This window comes from Selaginella moellendorffii, unplaced genomic scaffold (genome assembly GCF_000143415.4).
Source record: "Selaginella moellendorffii unplaced genomic scaffold, v1.0 SELMOscaffold_21, whole genome shotgun sequence".
Lineage (NCBI taxonomy): Eukaryota > Viridiplantae > Streptophyta > Lycopodiopsida > Selaginellales > Selaginellaceae > Selaginella > Selaginella moellendorffii.
The window spans coordinates 1155478-1169510 of record NW_003314282.1 but is presented as its reverse complement, the minus strand read 5'-3'; the positions used below and the strand labels follow the sequence as shown (position 1 = coordinate 1169510).

At 44.8% G+C, this 14033-nt stretch overlaps 6 protein-coding genes and 1 non-coding gene across 7 annotated transcripts; 1 reads left to right on the top strand and 6 right to left on the bottom strand.

Moving 5' to 3' along the window:
* Nucleotides 1-52: 52 nt before the first annotated feature.
* Nucleotides 53-2971, bottom strand: LOC9637936 (protease 2). The gene is made up of 11 exons (XM_024678281.1): nucleotides 2620-2971; nucleotides 2296-2570; nucleotides 2048-2242; nucleotides 1644-1990; nucleotides 1302-1593; nucleotides 1087-1245; nucleotides 660-1025; nucleotides 546-611; nucleotides 444-492; nucleotides 269-392; nucleotides 53-214 (listed from the first exon to the last, which is right to left on the bottom strand). The coding sequence occupies exons 1-11, from the start codon at nucleotides 2969-2971 to the stop codon at nucleotides 127-129; spliced, it is 2313 nt and encodes a 770-aa protein (XP_024534049.1). The 3' UTR covers nucleotides 53-126.
* LOC9637935 (formyltetrahydrofolate deformylase 2, mitochondrial) lies at nucleotides 2959-4486 on the bottom strand. Its single transcript, XM_002973139.2, has 8 exons — nucleotides 4280-4486; nucleotides 4108-4229; nucleotides 3883-4030; nucleotides 3745-3818; nucleotides 3526-3685; nucleotides 3372-3470; nucleotides 3234-3320; nucleotides 2959-3156 (listed from the first exon to the last, which is right to left on the bottom strand). Exons 1-8 carry the CDS (start codon nucleotides 4379-4381, stop codon nucleotides 3001-3003), a joined length of 948 nt encoding a protein of 315 aa, XP_002973185.1. The 5' UTR covers nucleotides 4382-4486; the 3' UTR covers nucleotides 2959-3000.
* Nucleotides 4487-4562: 76 nt separating this feature from the next.
* LOC9637934 (serine/threonine-protein kinase prpf4B) lies at nucleotides 4563-5691 on the bottom strand. Its single transcript, XM_002973138.2, has 3 exons — nucleotides 5496-5691; nucleotides 5328-5443; nucleotides 4563-5259 (listed from the first exon to the last, which is right to left on the bottom strand). The coding sequence occupies exons 1-3, from the start codon at nucleotides 5670-5672 to the stop codon at nucleotides 4656-4658; spliced, it is 897 nt and encodes a 298-aa protein (XP_002973184.2). The 5' UTR covers nucleotides 5673-5691; the 3' UTR covers nucleotides 4563-4655.
* Nucleotides 5692-5853: 162 nt separating this feature from the next.
* On the bottom strand, nucleotides 5854-6481 carry LOC9641656 (probable small nuclear ribonucleoprotein F). Its single transcript, XM_002973137.2, has 5 exons — nucleotides 6421-6481; nucleotides 6265-6352; nucleotides 6159-6196; nucleotides 6034-6098; nucleotides 5854-5979 (listed from the first exon to the last, which is right to left on the bottom strand). The coding sequence occupies exons 1-5, from the start codon at nucleotides 6424-6426 to the stop codon at nucleotides 5922-5924; spliced, it is 255 nt and encodes an 84-aa protein (XP_002973183.1). The 5' UTR covers nucleotides 6427-6481; the 3' UTR covers nucleotides 5854-5921.
* Nucleotides 6482-6489: 8 nt separating this feature from the next.
* On the bottom strand, nucleotides 6490-6563 carry TRNAT-AGU. Its single transcript has one exon. It is a non-coding gene; the product is annotated as a tRNA-Thr (tRNA).
* Nucleotides 6564-6696: 133 nt separating this feature from the next.
* Nucleotides 6697-9001, top strand: LOC9637933 (sperm-associated antigen 6). Its single transcript, XM_002973339.2, has 8 exons — nucleotides 6697-6809; nucleotides 6881-7062; nucleotides 7318-7570; nucleotides 7642-7794; nucleotides 7901-7951; nucleotides 8011-8212; nucleotides 8286-8614; nucleotides 8674-9001. Exons 1-8 carry the CDS (start codon nucleotides 6711-6713, stop codon nucleotides 8938-8940), a joined length of 1536 nt encoding a protein of 511 aa, XP_002973385.1. The 5' UTR covers nucleotides 6697-6710; the 3' UTR covers nucleotides 8941-9001.
* Nucleotides 8938-11619, bottom strand: LOC9637932. The gene is made up of 4 exons (XM_002973136.2): nucleotides 11220-11619; nucleotides 9536-9737; nucleotides 9385-9476; nucleotides 8938-9320 (listed from the first exon to the last, which is right to left on the bottom strand). Exons 1-4 carry the CDS (start codon nucleotides 11617-11619, stop codon nucleotides 9058-9060), a joined length of 957 nt encoding a protein of 318 aa, XP_002973182.2. The 3' UTR covers nucleotides 8938-9057.
* Between the last annotated feature and the right edge of the window lie 2414 nt (nucleotides 11620-14033).

Sequence of the window (14033 nt, the reverse complement as noted above, 5' to 3'; positions counted from 1 at the left end):
AAATGGAAGCTGGTTGACAGAAGTTTCCCTACTAAACAAGGAATGAAGCAGCTCGCAAGAAAAATTGGCTTTTAGTGCCATTGATTATAACGAAAATCGTTTTACCCATCAAAAGTGGCAGAATACCTATAGAGAAGAAGTGCTCCTGGTCGCCAGGCCCAAGCTTCTCAAAATGAACGTATAAGAAAGTGCTAGATCCTTGAGTTTGTCAAATCTGCAATGGATGGAGTAAGCGGATGTTGCTAAGCTTTTCTTATAATTCTCGTACCTTCCAGACATCGAGGAGTGTCCAGCTCCAAAATCACACTTGAACAGCAGTAGATTCTTGTCCGTCTTGTTTTCTCTCAGCTTGGCGACGAACTTTGCAGGCTCCCAGTAGGCAACTCGCGAGTCTGTCGCGAGAGTGTTTACAAAATTGAAGCAACGGAAATCAAGCCACTCACCATGAAGTCCTCCGGTTACAAGAATATCTGGATACTCACGAGGCAAGACCTGTAAGTGAACCCGTTCAGCAGTGGAAAACAAATGTAAAGCTTCATAATCACATTGTCAACTGGGGAGTAGGATTTCATGTACAAATAGTCATCCTTTTTACGTGGATCTCCCCATTCCTGGACAGAAAATGATTAGAAAATATAACGCGAAGATCAAATATTCACCTCCCACTCAGCAGTAGTCAAAGGAATCGACGAGTCCAGCATTGTTGTTAGAACATCTACGAAAGGCACCTCCGCGACTGCGCATCTGTACAGATCTGGTCTCATGGTGAGAGCCGCGCCGATGAGAAGACCACCCGCACTTCTCCCCTGAATGCAAAGCTTGTCTTTGGCACAAAACTTGTTTGCAATGAGGTACTCGCCGCAGCAAATGAAGTCCTCGAATGTGTTCATCTTTTTAGTCAGCTTTCCGTCTTCGTACCATTTCCTTCCCAATTCGCCCCCGCCTCGAATGTGAGCGATTGCAAAGGTTACGCCACGGTCTATTAGTGACAACCTATGCATTCTGAAATCAGGGTCAATGCAGACCTGTACGAGGACAAAAGAAAAAGTAACAGGGTGTCGGAGGAAAGAGTGAAAAAAGGAATACCTCATAGGAACCATATCCATAAAGCAAAAGTGGATCAGAGCCGTCTAGTTTTGCAAGGTCCTTTCGATAAACCATAGAAATCGGCACCTGCGTGCCATCTTGTGCAGTTGCCCATTTGCGTAGTGTTACATATTTCTCAGGCTGGAAGCCGCCAAGAACCTGAAAAACACACAAAGTTTTAGTAAACGTCAACCAGAATACAATAGCTGGATTACCTCCTGCCTCTTTTTCAGCATCGACTTTCCAGTTTCCATGTCATAGTCATAAACAGAAAAAGGTGTTGACAAGGAGGAATATTGGTACCGTAGAATCGGCGAGTTGAACTGAAATTCCTTTGGCGACAACGCATACGCAGCCTCTGGAAACTTTATCCGTACACCTTGATCCAGGCTAGTGATCGGCTCTCCTGCCGGAGGTAGTTTGAAAACTGTGATGGACTGCAAGGCATTTTCCCGTTCATAGACTACCAGATGATCCCTTGCAGCCTGAACCTCCTCAAGTTTAACACTGCAAGACAATAGTATGAGTCACGAAGATCCGTCAAAGGTCGAACAAACCTCGGCCGGTGAGGGAGTACCAGCGTTGTGGACGAAACGTCATTGACAGGACACACATAAAGCTCGGAGTTGTAAGTATCATCTGTCCTCTTGGTGATAAAGAAGTGCTCTCCTCTATGACTTGCACTCGTATCAACACCTTCAACGCGTGGCGTCAAGTACTTCAACTCCTTCACCGGACTCTTGTTCTCCAGATAGAGAACAAAAGACGTCGTCTTAGTCCCGGAGTGCACAAACGTATACTCTTTGCTTTCCGACGAACCCATGTCCAGAAAGCACGTCTCATCTTCTTCGTGGTAGAGACAAACGTCCTCCGATTGTTCATTTCCAATCTTGTGATACCAAGCCTAGCAAAAGCACGAGTCTCCAATGAGAAAGACACAGAAGAAAAGCATTTGACAGACCTTGTAAGGGCGATGAATATCATCCTGAGTCACGTAAGCTATCGACTCGTTGTCAATCCATTTGATATCTTCGACAGCACCCTTAAGAACAGGTCCCAGCAGCTGTTTGCTCGCAATGTCCACGACGTAGATGCTAAAAATCTCATCCCCCTTAGTGTCTTCGGTGTAAGCCAATCTCGTGTGGTCTGGACTCACCTGAAGAAACCACGCATATACAAACCAAATAAAAGCTAGAAAAGAAAACTTACTTGGACATCCCCCACAGTGTAGAACTTGTGAGAGGCAGCTTTCTCGTTCTCGTCTAGAAGAACTTCCTCCTCTTGAGCCTCGTCCATGATCTCGTCAATCGAGCCCGGGCCTTCACCTCCAGGAATTTTCCTCCGGCAGTGGACTTTGTACTGCTTGCCTTCCAATTCCTTCTCATAGTAGAAGTAAGGCCCATCTCTCACAGGAACACTCGTATCATCCTCTTTGATTCTCCCTTTCATCTCCGCGAAGATTTCTTCCTCGAACTTCTTCGTGTCTGCGCAAAGAAGAAGATAAGCGCGAGCAATGCAATGTATGAGGCTTGCCTGCCATGACTTGCTCCGTGTACGCATTCTCGGCCTTGAGATGATCCAGTACCTTTTGATCCGCGCGCTTGTCATCCCTAAGCCAGAAGTAGAAATCCTCCCGAGAATCGCCGAAGAGCTCGAATTCCTGCTTGAGCCGAGGCGCTACCGGTGGAATCATCGCTGCGACACGGCCGGTCGATCCGTCAGCTGCTAAGGCGGCAACTAGCTCCAATCCTCCGCGGCAGCACAGACCAAGGCCGAGATGGAATGCGATCACCTGGCGCCGGCTGGGCGACGCGATGGCCCGCGCGATAGGGTTTCTCCGCGAGACGCTCGAGGCAGAGAATCCAAATGCTATACAAGAAGCCATTTTGGCGTCTTTATTATCGTTTTCTTCTATCACGCAAAGACAATCGTCTTTGTTTTGTCTCGACCGTATCGCAAGATGCGCTGCTCGCAGTAGTACTTGATCGCTCGATCCAGGCACTGTCTCTCGAGGCTCTCGGATTTCATGGCGAAGCTTTCCAGTGTGTCACGGTGTGAGACGCGCTCCACCTGCGTTGTTTGATCATCGATTCACTGTCAGGAAACTCGCAAACTCTGGCAGGCAAATCTAGCAACTTGGTGCTTACCATCTGCTCGATTATGGGTCCAGCGTCCAGTTCCTCGCACACAAAGTGCGTTGTGGCACCGATCAGCTTCACTCCAGCTTCGTAAGCCTGCGAGAACAAAGCGTAAACGAGTGGAAGAATGAAGGAGACTTTTGGTACCTGTCTGTATGGATTGGCGCCCTTGAAAGATGGTAGCAATCCGTGATGGATGTTGATGATGTCCTTCCCATAGCGAGCTATGAAATCACCAGAGAGAATCTGCCTGACAGAAAAGAAAAACCTGATCTCTTCGCTTGAGAGAGTTTGGAAATACCTGCATGTATCGAGCCAAAACCAGGAAATCTGTCCCGGAAACAAGCTCCAATATATCGTCCTCCCTTTTGTTCGCCTTCGTTGTTGGAAGATAGTGATATGGAATGCCGTGACGCTTTAAGAAGCGCCATATGTGAGTATCTTCCCCTCGAGCATGGTTACTGTCGAAAAAACCACGTAAAACACGATAGCGAATCGATTCTCACGCTTGCGAGCTTACCTTATCACGCATTCTATTTGCACTGGAAGCATTCCATCCTGCCAGCGATGGAGCAGATTTACCAAGCAGTGATCCTGGAACGCATTGAGTTTTAGAACGTGTTCTTCTATTATAGCACGAAAAAAACGATTGATTTACCTGCAAAGATGCGAAGACGGCGACTTTCATATCCCTGTCCATCCCAGGAACACTGACGACTGATTTCCCTACGAATTGCTTCCCAATCTCTTGGAACGAGCTCTCCATTTCCTCCCGCGTCCACTGCACGGGATTAAAAGAAAACTGACTGGGTGATGGCGGCCACTAGAAAATTTTCCTCCTGCCTATTTCACGAAAGGACAAAAAGAGATTGTTGCTTCTTACCATCGTGAATTGAAAACCGGCTCATCGCGGGAGTCCATGTCCACGAAAATGTCCGTGCTTGTGATATTCGCGCCGTGACCAGAGATGCAATCCGATATCCTTGCAACAATTCCCACTTGATCCTGGAACAATCGCGTTGAAGATCCTGGAAATACTCGCGATAATCACATACCGGGCACTGCAAGACATGGATTCCATGATGCGTGAGCTTCGAAGTCGACGAATAGAGCCGGCGCTGGTGCCTGGAGCCCAATGCGAGCAGAGATTTCGCCATACTCGACTATGCCGGGAGCATTCTCCCTCTTGGCGCGTGATAAACCCTAGCCGGAGCTCCGCACAACGAGCATTCCATGACGCTCGCGTGACAAGCTTTTTAAGGCAAAAACCTCTCTTTACCGTCGGATGCCAATTAGCACACGTGGAACGATCGCATGCGTTGGATTGCACCATACAAATGGATAAACCAATTCAATCTCATTAGCATAATTTAAACGTCCACCATAGCCAAGCTTGCCAAGCCTTACAACACTACTCCAGCAGTGTGTTCTTCACGATCGCGGCATTCTCCTCGAATCATAGAAATCTCTTCCACTGTGCTCCCGCGAGAATTCCCTGTCCCTGGAGAAATCCTGGCCATCATAGGAAGATCTTCCACCACCAAAGTGGTGCTGCTCCCTCTCTCTTTCTCTCGCAGCGTCCCGGCGCTCGTATAGATCTCTATCCCTGCTCCTCGTCTTCTCGGGATAATCTCTATCCCGCGAGAACTCTCGATCCCTGTCCCGGGAGCTCTCTCGCTCCAGCGGCATCCGGCTGCTTCGCTCCCTGTCCATCCTTTCCAATTGATCTCTATCCCTTTTCAAGCTCCCCTCCCGGCCATTCGAAGCGCTTCCTCCCGGGTGGTAGTAGCCACCATGCCCATTCAATCCTTTGCTAGCTCCTGGCAAATCACCTCTTTCCTGCGATGGCGTGCTCTTCTCGGTGCCATGATCGTTGCTGGGTCTCTCTAGCGATGGCGCTCTCTCTTCCTCGATCGTTTGCGTGCTAAGTTTGCTGTAAGTCGAGTCCACAGCCTCGGCAATCTCCTTGCCCAAGTTCTCTTTCGAGAGGATTAGCTCCCATGCTGCCTTGGAAGCTCTGTCAAGAACAGGACCCCTGGAGATGAAAGGTTTTAATTCTCTTCTTCTTCTTCCTATCGGCAAAGATGGAAACGATTCACTTACTCGAGCTCGCGGCGCAGCGCATCAAAGAGCTCCCGCCGCGTTTTGTTGTCCGCCCCGGGGCTGTTGAGACACTGGCTCTTCTCCACCAGCGATTGCGTGTATCGCTTGAGATCTTCCTGGAGAATTTCGGTAGCTGAGCACGAAATTTCACGAGAATTTTGCTCTTACATTGCTCTTGAGCTGGGCCGTGACCTTGCCGCGCAGAGCGTCGAATGTGCCGTCGTTCATGAGCGATTCCAGCACCTCCTGGGGCTTGACAACGCGCGCGGCGACGAGAGCGGCACTGGCAGCGGCGGCCGTGGCGGCCGCCTCGTCTCCATGGCCGCCGCTCGTCGCGCCTTCCATTCGCGCATAAACCCTAACAGACCCTAAAGGGCAAAAAATATCCAAGAACCCCTAAAACCCCAGCTTGGAAAGATATTGTCAAGCAAAATTCTTCCATCGCATCACTCCTCCTAAAGGGCAAAAAATATCCAAGAACCCCTAAAACCCTGCCCATGCAGATTTGCCTTTGGAAACAATCAAACACTTGGAACAAAAAAGATTAGCTTGGAAAAATTTTGTCAAGCAAAATTCTTACACCATCTTCCATTCTCACTGAGAGCCTTCTTCCTCTTCCGGAATTCCACGAAGATAGAGTACATTGTTACACCTGGTAGAAGCAAAACGATCAAACCTCCGAGAGGAGAAAAAAACTTGGAAAAACCTTATCAGCACTTCGCCCAGATTTCCTGCGAACTGCCCATCGATGAACTCTTCCGTATTGCCCAGCTGCGAAGAAAGAAACACGAATTTCAATCCTACCAAAGATAGACCAAAGCTAGAGCAAACCTGCAAATTCATGTAAGAATCGACCGAGATCAAGAACCCTGCCACGCGAAAGACCAGATTTTTTTGTGTTAGAAGACAATGAGAAGAAACAGCATTGCGAGTTTACCTTTGTACTCCATGCCCCACTTGAGCTTAACCATGACGGCCTTCCCCGTGAGCTCATTGAGAAACGGCTTGGGATTCACAGGCACGGTCTGCAAGAAATCGAGAAAAAGAGACAGAGAATCAGCCGAGAAAACGCGCAGCACCATCGATCGCTTACCGCCATCGCTCACCGAGCTCCTAGGGTTCGCGCCAAACCCAAAACCCTAAAACGTCAATGAATGTGTTTTGCTCTCTCTGAGAGTCGAACTCAGGACCTCCCGCTTACTAAACGGGTGCTCTGACCAACTGAGCTAAAAGAGCTTGTTATGCTAATCGATTTTCTTAAGATAATCTTCTTCCACGTGTCCGCTTCCAGTTCAGCCCTATAAAGTTGCCCTAACTATTTTCATTTGCCCGCAGGGGGGAAATTCGAATCGCGGCGCGATGCTTTAGATTGGCTGTGCGGCTATGGCGACGACGAGGCAAGTCCTCCAGATTCTCGAGTCGTATCAGAAGGCGCGTATCACATTCTCCCAGACGGTAGCTGAGTTGTCCAACAATGCACAGGTTTGGCGCTCGGATCCATCAAACCCTGATTTGGGGCACCCAGATCACGCGTTTCGCCTTGTGGCTTCTAGAATGTGGAGATTCTTCACACGGCTGGGGTCCTGGAGTTGCTGCGCCCCTTGTTGATCGATTCCATTCCCACAATCCAGCAAACCTCGGCGCTGGGATTGGGAAGGCTCGCCAATTGGAGCGAAGACATGGCGGAGGAGGTTGTGTCGCATCATCTCCTGGTCCAGCTTGTCTTCTCCCTGAAGTAAGTTTTCTTTTCAGTTTTTTTGCTGATTTTTCTAAGTTTTTCAAGCGTGATCTTTTCTTCTTATCCTTCTAAAAACTAAGATTTTTTTTTTCTTGCGCCAGCTTGTCTTGTCCTTGAAGTAAGTTTTTTCCTCGGTTTCTTCTCAGTCTTCCACTTCTCTTGCTGAGTTTTCTAGCTGCTAGTCTTTCTAGTGTGAGCTTCTTTTCTTCTTACCAAGAACTAAGAAGTGTTTTTCTTTTCTGCTCTTGCCAGGAACCAAAATAGATATAGCAAGAAGGCATCGGCATCTGTGTTACGCTCCGTGGCTAAACACAATGCCGAGCTTGCACAGGCAGTCGTTGAATCCGGTGCCTTGGAGGACTTGGTCTCATGCCTCGAGGAGTTTGATCCTTCGGTGAAGGAAGTTGGAGCTACAGCAGTGGGTAATGTTGCCAAACACAACGTGAAGCTTGCGCGGGCTGTTGTGGATGCCGGTGCCGTCCCGCTCCTTGTTCTTTGTGTCCAGGTGCGATATTCATCTATTTCGCTTCCACATATGCCGTAAAGTTTTCTTCTTCTTCTTTTGTATGCTGTCAGGAGCCGGAACTTATATTAAAACGTGCAGCCTTGGCTGCTCTTGCAGACATCGCAAAGCATGCACCGGAGCTTGCACAGCTCGTGGTTGATGCTGGCACTGTTCCTTTCATTGCTCCTCTCGTTGTACATATTGACGCCAAGATCAAGAGGCAGGTAATTTGCTTCTAAGGCTTTTCTTCATCGCAGCTAATGTCGGGTAAGAACTCTTCTCTTCAGTTTTTAGTCTAAGCGCGTCTCGTCGCTTTGTTTTATCTCTCAGGTTTGCTTGTGCCTGGGCCAAATCGCTAGACACACGGTCGATCTTGCTGAGGTACGATCTTTATCACAGACCAGTTGAGATCTCAACAGCAACCCTGCGGTTTCTTACAGGTTTTACTTGCAGCGGAGCTGTTCCCCAAGCTGTTTTTGTGTCTAAAAGATATAGATCACCAAGTAAGACGGCAAGCGGCCATTGTCGTGAGAGAAGTTGCCAAGCACACACCGCAAATGGCACAGTTCATCGTCTCCACTGGTGGTGTTGCAGCACTAGTGGATAACTGTGCCGAATGTTTAGGCAATGATCGCTTACCAGGTACAAGCTTTGTTCTCGCAATCTTGAAGGCTTGTTGTCCGTATACAATAAAGTTTTCTTCGTTTATGCGCAGCTATCATGGCTTTGGGATATATTGCGGCTTTTGACGAGTCTTTGTCTACAACCATCATCCAGTCCAACGGTGTAAAGCCACTGGTAGACGCTCTCACCAACGAGCAGGAAGATCACATCCAAAGTGCCAGTGCGTGGTCACTCGGACAAGTCGGAAGGCACAGTCCGGTTCACTCGCTCGCCGTTGCTGAAGCCGGAGTTCTTCCCCAGCTGGTCACCCGACTTTTGGCCGAGACAAGCAGCGAAGATCTTCGTAGCAAGTGCAAGAGAGCTCTTAAGGCGATCATAGAGCACCTGACTCACATCCCGGCTTTAGATTCTCTTCTCCAGGTAACGCTGTTTGAAAAACTATTTCCTCTCAGCTTACTGTTCTTGAGCTCTCTCTCCAGGGGCCACCGTTGCCAATCGAGACATTGAAGTACGTGATAGCGCAGCTCGCAAAGGTTCTTCCAAACGATCCCGAGGGAAGAACGAAGTTTGTCACGTCGGGTGGCCTCGAGAAGCTGCTCCAGATGAATTTCGGGCCGGATCCAGAGATGAAGAGCCTGGTGGACGGCGTGAATGCGAGCTATCCCAAAGAAGTTGTCCAGTACTACGATCCGGGCTACGAGGAGATCCTTCTACAAAAGCTCACAGGGGCCAAACCAGGGAAATAAAGAAACCATTTATCTTCGCTTCATCTCATCTGTCAATAGACAAAAGAACGAACTTTGCAAACATCCCTTGAGCTACAAGAATTTGCAAAGAGAAACTTACTAGTGTTCGATCGATTCTCAAGCAACAACTTTGAGGGTCACTCCGGTTGAGCCAAATCCTCCAGCTCCCCTGACGGTGAGATCCAGGTCCTCGACTTCCAGGACGGGAGGAGTGACAATCTTCTCCAGTATGAGCTGAGCAATCCGATCCCCGGCTTTGATCGAAAACTCCGTGTCAGAGTGATTGAAAAGGATGACACCGAGTGGTCCGCGATAGTCGGCGTCTATAACACCAGCGCCCACGTCGATCGAGTGCTTCCATGCCAGTCCAGAGCGTGGAGCTGCGAAAGAAAAAAAGCTTTAGCCTTGATCTCTCTTTTCATGAAGAGGAGAGGATTTGCTCACCAATGCGGCCATAAGTTCCTTCCGGAATTGCCACCGAGAGATCGGTTTGAATAAGCGCCTTGCCTCTGGCAGGAACAACGCTATCATACGCACTGCCGCCCCCAAAATCGAAGCTTTAGAACGCGAGAATGAACGCGAGAGCTGCCCAAACCTGGAGAGATCGTAGCCGGCGGCGAGCGCCGAGCCTCTGGACGGCAAAATGGCGCACGCCGAGAGCTTCTTGACAAGAAGAGACATCCCGCCGCCCACACCAAGCCCTAGGAGGAGCTCGAATTCGCGCCAAAATCTAAAATCTAGGGCTCCTCCGGATACTTTTATTGAAGCACAAGTCTGAGGTGGCAGCCGCGTGTACCCTAATTAACCCAACCCAAACCCTAATTAAACAACCCAAACCCCCAAATTTAAACCAAGAAGCATTGATAGAGTAAAATCAATTAAAGGGTTTTGTTTGTCTCACCGAATTTTTTGCCTTTAATTGAGGAAGGGGCTGTTCTTCCATTGGGTAACCTGAGAGAGGACACGAGCAAAAGTTTGTGGTGGCTGCCCATGGTTGTCTCGCCAAAAGCCCAGACTTGGACTCTGTATGACGATGCTACTATCCTTCTGAAGGTGGAGGTTTTAGACAAGGTTTTTGGCAAGAGTTTTGGCTGGAAGTTCCATGGAATGCAAATATGAGTGTTGGTAAATATTTCTGGATTCTTCTATACAAACATTTTCTGCAAATATACCTCAGTATTTGATCATGTGGATATCAAGGAGAGCACTCCATGCCAGATGGAATGCACTATCATCACTACACTAATCTCTTCTCATCTAGGCTCATGCATACACCTCCCCACCTTATCCAAATATAAGTGCCTTCAACCTCATCCATGATATTAATGTTCTTGAAATGTATAATTTTGCAATTCTAATTAAAACCACAGATAAGATGTTTAATAAAACTTTTTCCAACAAAAATACAGATGATAACAGATAGTTGATCAAATAAACAACAAATATAAACTTTGGTGGTTAATATATATTTTATATACATATACTAGCATAAGTTGCCTTGTTGGCAAAGATCATAAAGTGGCCTTGTTTAGTGGGAATGGAATTGAAGGAGCAAGGAGCATTATTTTGATTCTCTCATAAATGTGCATGTTACATGTGTTAAATTTTTTTCTTCTCTCACAACACCTAATATATACTCAAAGTTGTGCTAAATAACTATTGGTTGAAACAAAACCTTATGTGTGTGTGTGTTACTATTTCTGTCATTACTTACAATTTATATTAATTATTAAAAGATTTTTTTACTATCAAATGTTTAATGTGGTAAATCCATTAGAAGTTTTTTTAAAAATTATTTGATATTCAGAAATTAATAGTAAAAAGAAATAAATAAAAAATATCAATGTATGTAAAGTATGGAATAACTAAAAAAATTTTAAAAATATATTATTGTACTAGCACTTGCCCAGCATAAGCTGCCTAGTTAACAAAACTTTTTTTTTATCCTCACATTATCAATAAAAGATTGATGTCTCTAGAGCAACATTAAAATCCATGCAACTGTTCTAGCATCATTTGTGATGTTCACTATCTGTGGATAGCAAATATTAAGCCTGATCCAAAACAATTCACAATATCCTCATAGCCTAAATCCTCACCATTCCCAACACCTTGCCATTCACCATTGCCCATACCAAGCAGCTTGCCCAATATCTTTCTAGATCAAAGCTGTAAGATGATTATGAACAATTGCTCTAGCTGTGTTGCATATTTTCTTCCACAATGAATGCTTCACACCTAACAGACTCTTACAATCGATTGTATGTTATAAATCAGACCTCTAATCACGCGATGGTGAGCAAAGCATTGGCAGTGCTCTTGTACTGATGAACGAAACGATTTCGACCATTGTCGGCTGGAGTTCAATGTGAAGAAATGCTGCTTGCAAAGGAGAGAAAAGAACCACAGCCTGGTCATGTTTTTCCATATCAATCGCGCCAGGGACTGATTGTACACTCCTCTGGGCTCTGTCGACAGCCTCTTTCTCCGCCTCCTCTCGGATCCGGTTCCTCTCTCTCCTGGGTGCCTTGAAGTGTCTCGGACTTCTTCGAGCGAAGCAAACAGACTTCGGCACTCCTGCGTCTTCATGGTATCCTTGGGCGACTCAAGCGTTGAAGAAACTGGTATCAAACACGACGGTGGCAACCCCGGCAACAGCTCCAGTCGCCTCCTCCCCATACACAAAGAAGCCCTAAAATCCCCTCTAGATTCCAAATAACTGCACAAAATCTCAAGGCACTTGGTGGTCGATTGTTACAAGTTTGTAAGCATGCAACGTTGGCGGCACACGAAGCATCTGCAATGCATCAATGCATCGAGCGAGCTCCAATCTAGAGGAAAAAAAAAAAAAGAATGAAAACAGCAAGAAAAGACACCAAGAGTTGAAGCGTTCTATTGCAAAAACCAAATTAAAAAAAGAATGAAAACAGCAAGAAAAGACACCAAGAGTTGAAGCGTTCTAGAAGAAGAAAAGAAAGTAAAATGGAAGACATTAGAAGAAAGCATGGACAAATCGATTAGATCTTGACACAAACAATACTAGGACATGGCTTGTTCCAACAGCGTTAACACAACACCTCAGATTTGGATCATGCAGCGGCAGGGGCTGTTTCGCCATTTCATAAACCCTAGAAAAAAATTACAAAACAAAACCAATTCACTTAACAGGTGATAAGCACAGTCATAGTTAACACATTGTATATGACACTTATCACACAATTACCCTCCATTGGACAATTGCAATTGGCTGGATCCGATGACTCAGAAAGTTTAGGCTAGCATTTGCCAAGCAAAATACTATTTTGATTTTTTAATATATCAAAAATTAAATTGGAATAGTATCAAAACAACAAATATTGTATTCCACTTTGATTGAGAGAATAATGTCTAGAAAATGCTAGAAGAATATAAAAATCAATTCTTGTAAACTTGATAATATAAATATTTAGAACAAATATATTCCTAGGCATAAGTAAGAATAAATATTAATTCATAAAAAGATTATATACAAATTATTATTCAGAAATATGAATATATTTAGAAAATAACTGAAAAAGAAAAAAAGTAAAAATGAATTTCATATTATTAAAAATATGTTATATATTTAAATTATATTTTTACTTGGGATAAATTATTATGATTTTATCAAATAAAAGAGAATAATTACTACAAGACATTAATTGATGATAGGTTTTACTCAGAAAATAAAACAATAAGTGTTTAGGAACATTAATATATAACTACCCATATCCAATCAAAAAAATAAATATTTGTATATATATATTTTATAGAAACTATAAATTTAAATTTTATATTCCATAGTATTATGTTGCACCTTTTGCTTAATTACTTCATAGTTGTCAAATTTTTATAGATGTGTAATGCTTTTGTTACTTAGGCTGGATATTATTTTTTGAGTAAAACGTTCATGAGAAAGTTACATTCTAATAAACTATATTTGCAATTAGTAAAAAGATTTTAAAATATTATTGTTCAATTAAATACTTCATACATTATCATAGTTTTTTTTTTGATAATGAGCTATATTGTAAATAGCTAAGGCTACATATAAAAATATAATATATACTTTTATTATTAAAGTTGTTTAATATTTTTGTATTAACACTTAAAGATTTAATCATGATTCTACACATTTCTAAAATTAAGTCAATCCACATTTGATATACCATCACTTAATGTTGAGTACAGAATATAGTTTTTTTATTATATTTATATCAGGAATCCCCCAATTCTTGCCACATTCCTGACTCTCGCCGGATTCCTGACCTGTAGACCACATTCCTGACTCTCGAGACACTTCCCTATTCCTGACTCTCGAGACACTTCCCGATTCCTGAGTCTCGAGACACTTCCCGATTCCTGAGTCTTGAGCCACATTCCTGATGATGATGTGGCGCCTCCTCGACCTCAGCTGTATTTAGGCCGTCCTCGATCCAAGAGTGGTGGAGCTTCATCAACCTATAGTATATATAGGTTAGCCTTGTTCCATTTCTCCACAATCTGAATCAACACCAGTCTAAGGCTTCTTCTTTGTTTTCACTAGCATTTTCTCTTTGTCTTTAGCATTTTCCAGTCTTGATCTTGTTGAGGGTCTTGACAATTTGATTCAGATTGTGTTTTTTGCTTTTCTTTTAGCTCGTTTTGATTATTTAATTGCCTTTGTCTTTTTCCCCCTTTTCTTTTCTTTCTTCTTGCCAATGGAGTCTCCAAGCCATCTTGATTTCTTTGCCGAAGTCCTTGCAAAAATCCAGTCTGAGAATACCGAGCTGAAGGCGACCCTTCTTCGCATGCAGCAGGAGCTTGCTTCACTTTCGGCTCAAGGATCCAGCAAAGTTCCTGAACCGAAGGTGAGTTTCCCGGCGAAATTTTCAGGCAAGCGTTCGGAGCTTCGTGGATTTTTGAACCAAATGGAGCTGATCTTTGCACTTCAACATCGGCGATACCCCACTCCCGAGTCTCAAATCGGCGCGATTGGGACGTTGCTCAAGGGTGCAGCTTTGTCATGGTTTTCTCCTCTTCTGGAGAAGAGCATGAAAGGGGTTGTGGTTCTGGAGCTGATGGATCTTCAATTG

What these genes read in the sequence shown, in the direction of transcription:
- LOC9637932 (XM_002973136.2), bottom strand. Translation starts at nt 11,619, where the DNA reads ATGGGGAGGAGGCGACTGGAGCTGTTGCCGGGGTTGCCACCGTCGTGT. An exon ending in GCCGGCTACGATCTCTCCAG is followed by an intron (nt 9,477 to 9,535) that starts GTTTGGGCAGCT and finishes TGGGGGCGGCAG; the next exon opens with TGCGTATGATAGCGTTGTTC. An exon ending in AGGAACTTATGGCCGCATTG is followed by an intron (nt 9,321 to 9,384) that starts GTGAGCAAATCC and finishes TTTCTTTCGCAG; the next exon opens with CTCCACGCTCTGGACTGGCA.
- LOC9637935 (XM_002973139.2), bottom strand. Translation starts at nt 4,381, where the DNA reads ATGGCGAAATCTCTGCTCGCATTGGGCTCCAGGCACCAGCGCCGGCTC. An exon ending in CCGTCTTCGCATCTTTGCAG is followed by an intron (nt 3,819 to 3,882) that starts GTAAATCAATCG and finishes AATGCGTTCCAG; the next exon opens with GATCACTGCTTGGTAAATCT. An exon ending in GACCCATAATCGAGCAGATG is followed by an intron (nt 3,157 to 3,233) that starts GTAAGCACCAAG and finishes CAAACAACGCAG; the next exon opens with GTGGAGCGCGTCTCACACCG.
- LOC9637933 (XM_002973339.2), top strand. Translation starts at nt 6,711, where the DNA reads ATGGCGACGACGAGGCAAGTCCTCCAGATTCTCGAGTCGTATCAGAAG. An exon ending in AGGCAATGATCGCTTACCAG is followed by an intron (nt 8,213 to 8,285) that starts GTACAAGCTTTG and finishes GTTTATGCGCAG; the next exon opens with CTATCATGGCTTTGGGATAT. An exon ending in CTTTAGATTCTCTTCTCCAG is followed by an intron (nt 8,615 to 8,673) that starts GTAACGCTGTTT and finishes CTCTCTCTCCAG; the next exon opens with GGGCCACCGTTGCCAATCGA.
- LOC9637936 (XM_024678281.1), bottom strand. Translation starts at nt 2,971, where the DNA reads ATGGCTTCTTGTATAGCATTTGGATTCTCTGCCTCGAGCGTCTCGCGG. An exon ending in ATATTCATCGCCCTTACAAG is followed by an intron (nt 1,991 to 2,047) that starts GTCTGTCAAATG and finishes TGCTTTTGCTAG; the next exon opens with GCTTGGTATCACAAGATTGG. An exon ending in TGACTACTGCTGAGTGGGAG is followed by an intron (nt 612 to 659) that starts GTGAATATTTGA and finishes TTTTCTGTCCAG; the next exon opens with GAATGGGGAGATCCACGTAA.
- LOC9641656 (XM_002973137.2), bottom strand. An exon ending in GTGGGGCATGGAGTACAAAG is followed by an intron (nt 6,197 to 6,264) that starts GTAAACTCGCAA and finishes TTCGCGTGGCAG; the next exon opens with GGTTCTTGATCTCGGTCGAT. An exon ending in CTGGGCGAAGTGCTGATAAG is followed by an intron (nt 5,980 to 6,033) that starts GTTTTTCCAAGT and finishes TGCTTCTACCAG; the next exon opens with GTGTAACAATGTACTCTATC.
- LOC9637934 (XM_002973138.2), bottom strand. Translation starts at nt 5,672, where the DNA reads ATGGAAGGCGCGACGAGCGGCGGCCATGGAGACGAGGCGGCCGCCACG. An exon ending in CGGCCCAGCTCAAGAGCAAT is followed by an intron (nt 5,444 to 5,495) that starts GTAAGAGCAAAA and finishes GAAATTCTCCAG; the next exon opens with GAAGATCTCAAGCGATACAC. An exon ending in GCGCTGCGCCGCGAGCTCGA is followed by an intron (nt 5,260 to 5,327) that starts GTAAGTGAATCG and finishes TTTCATCTCCAG; the next exon opens with GGGTCCTGTTCTTGACAGAG.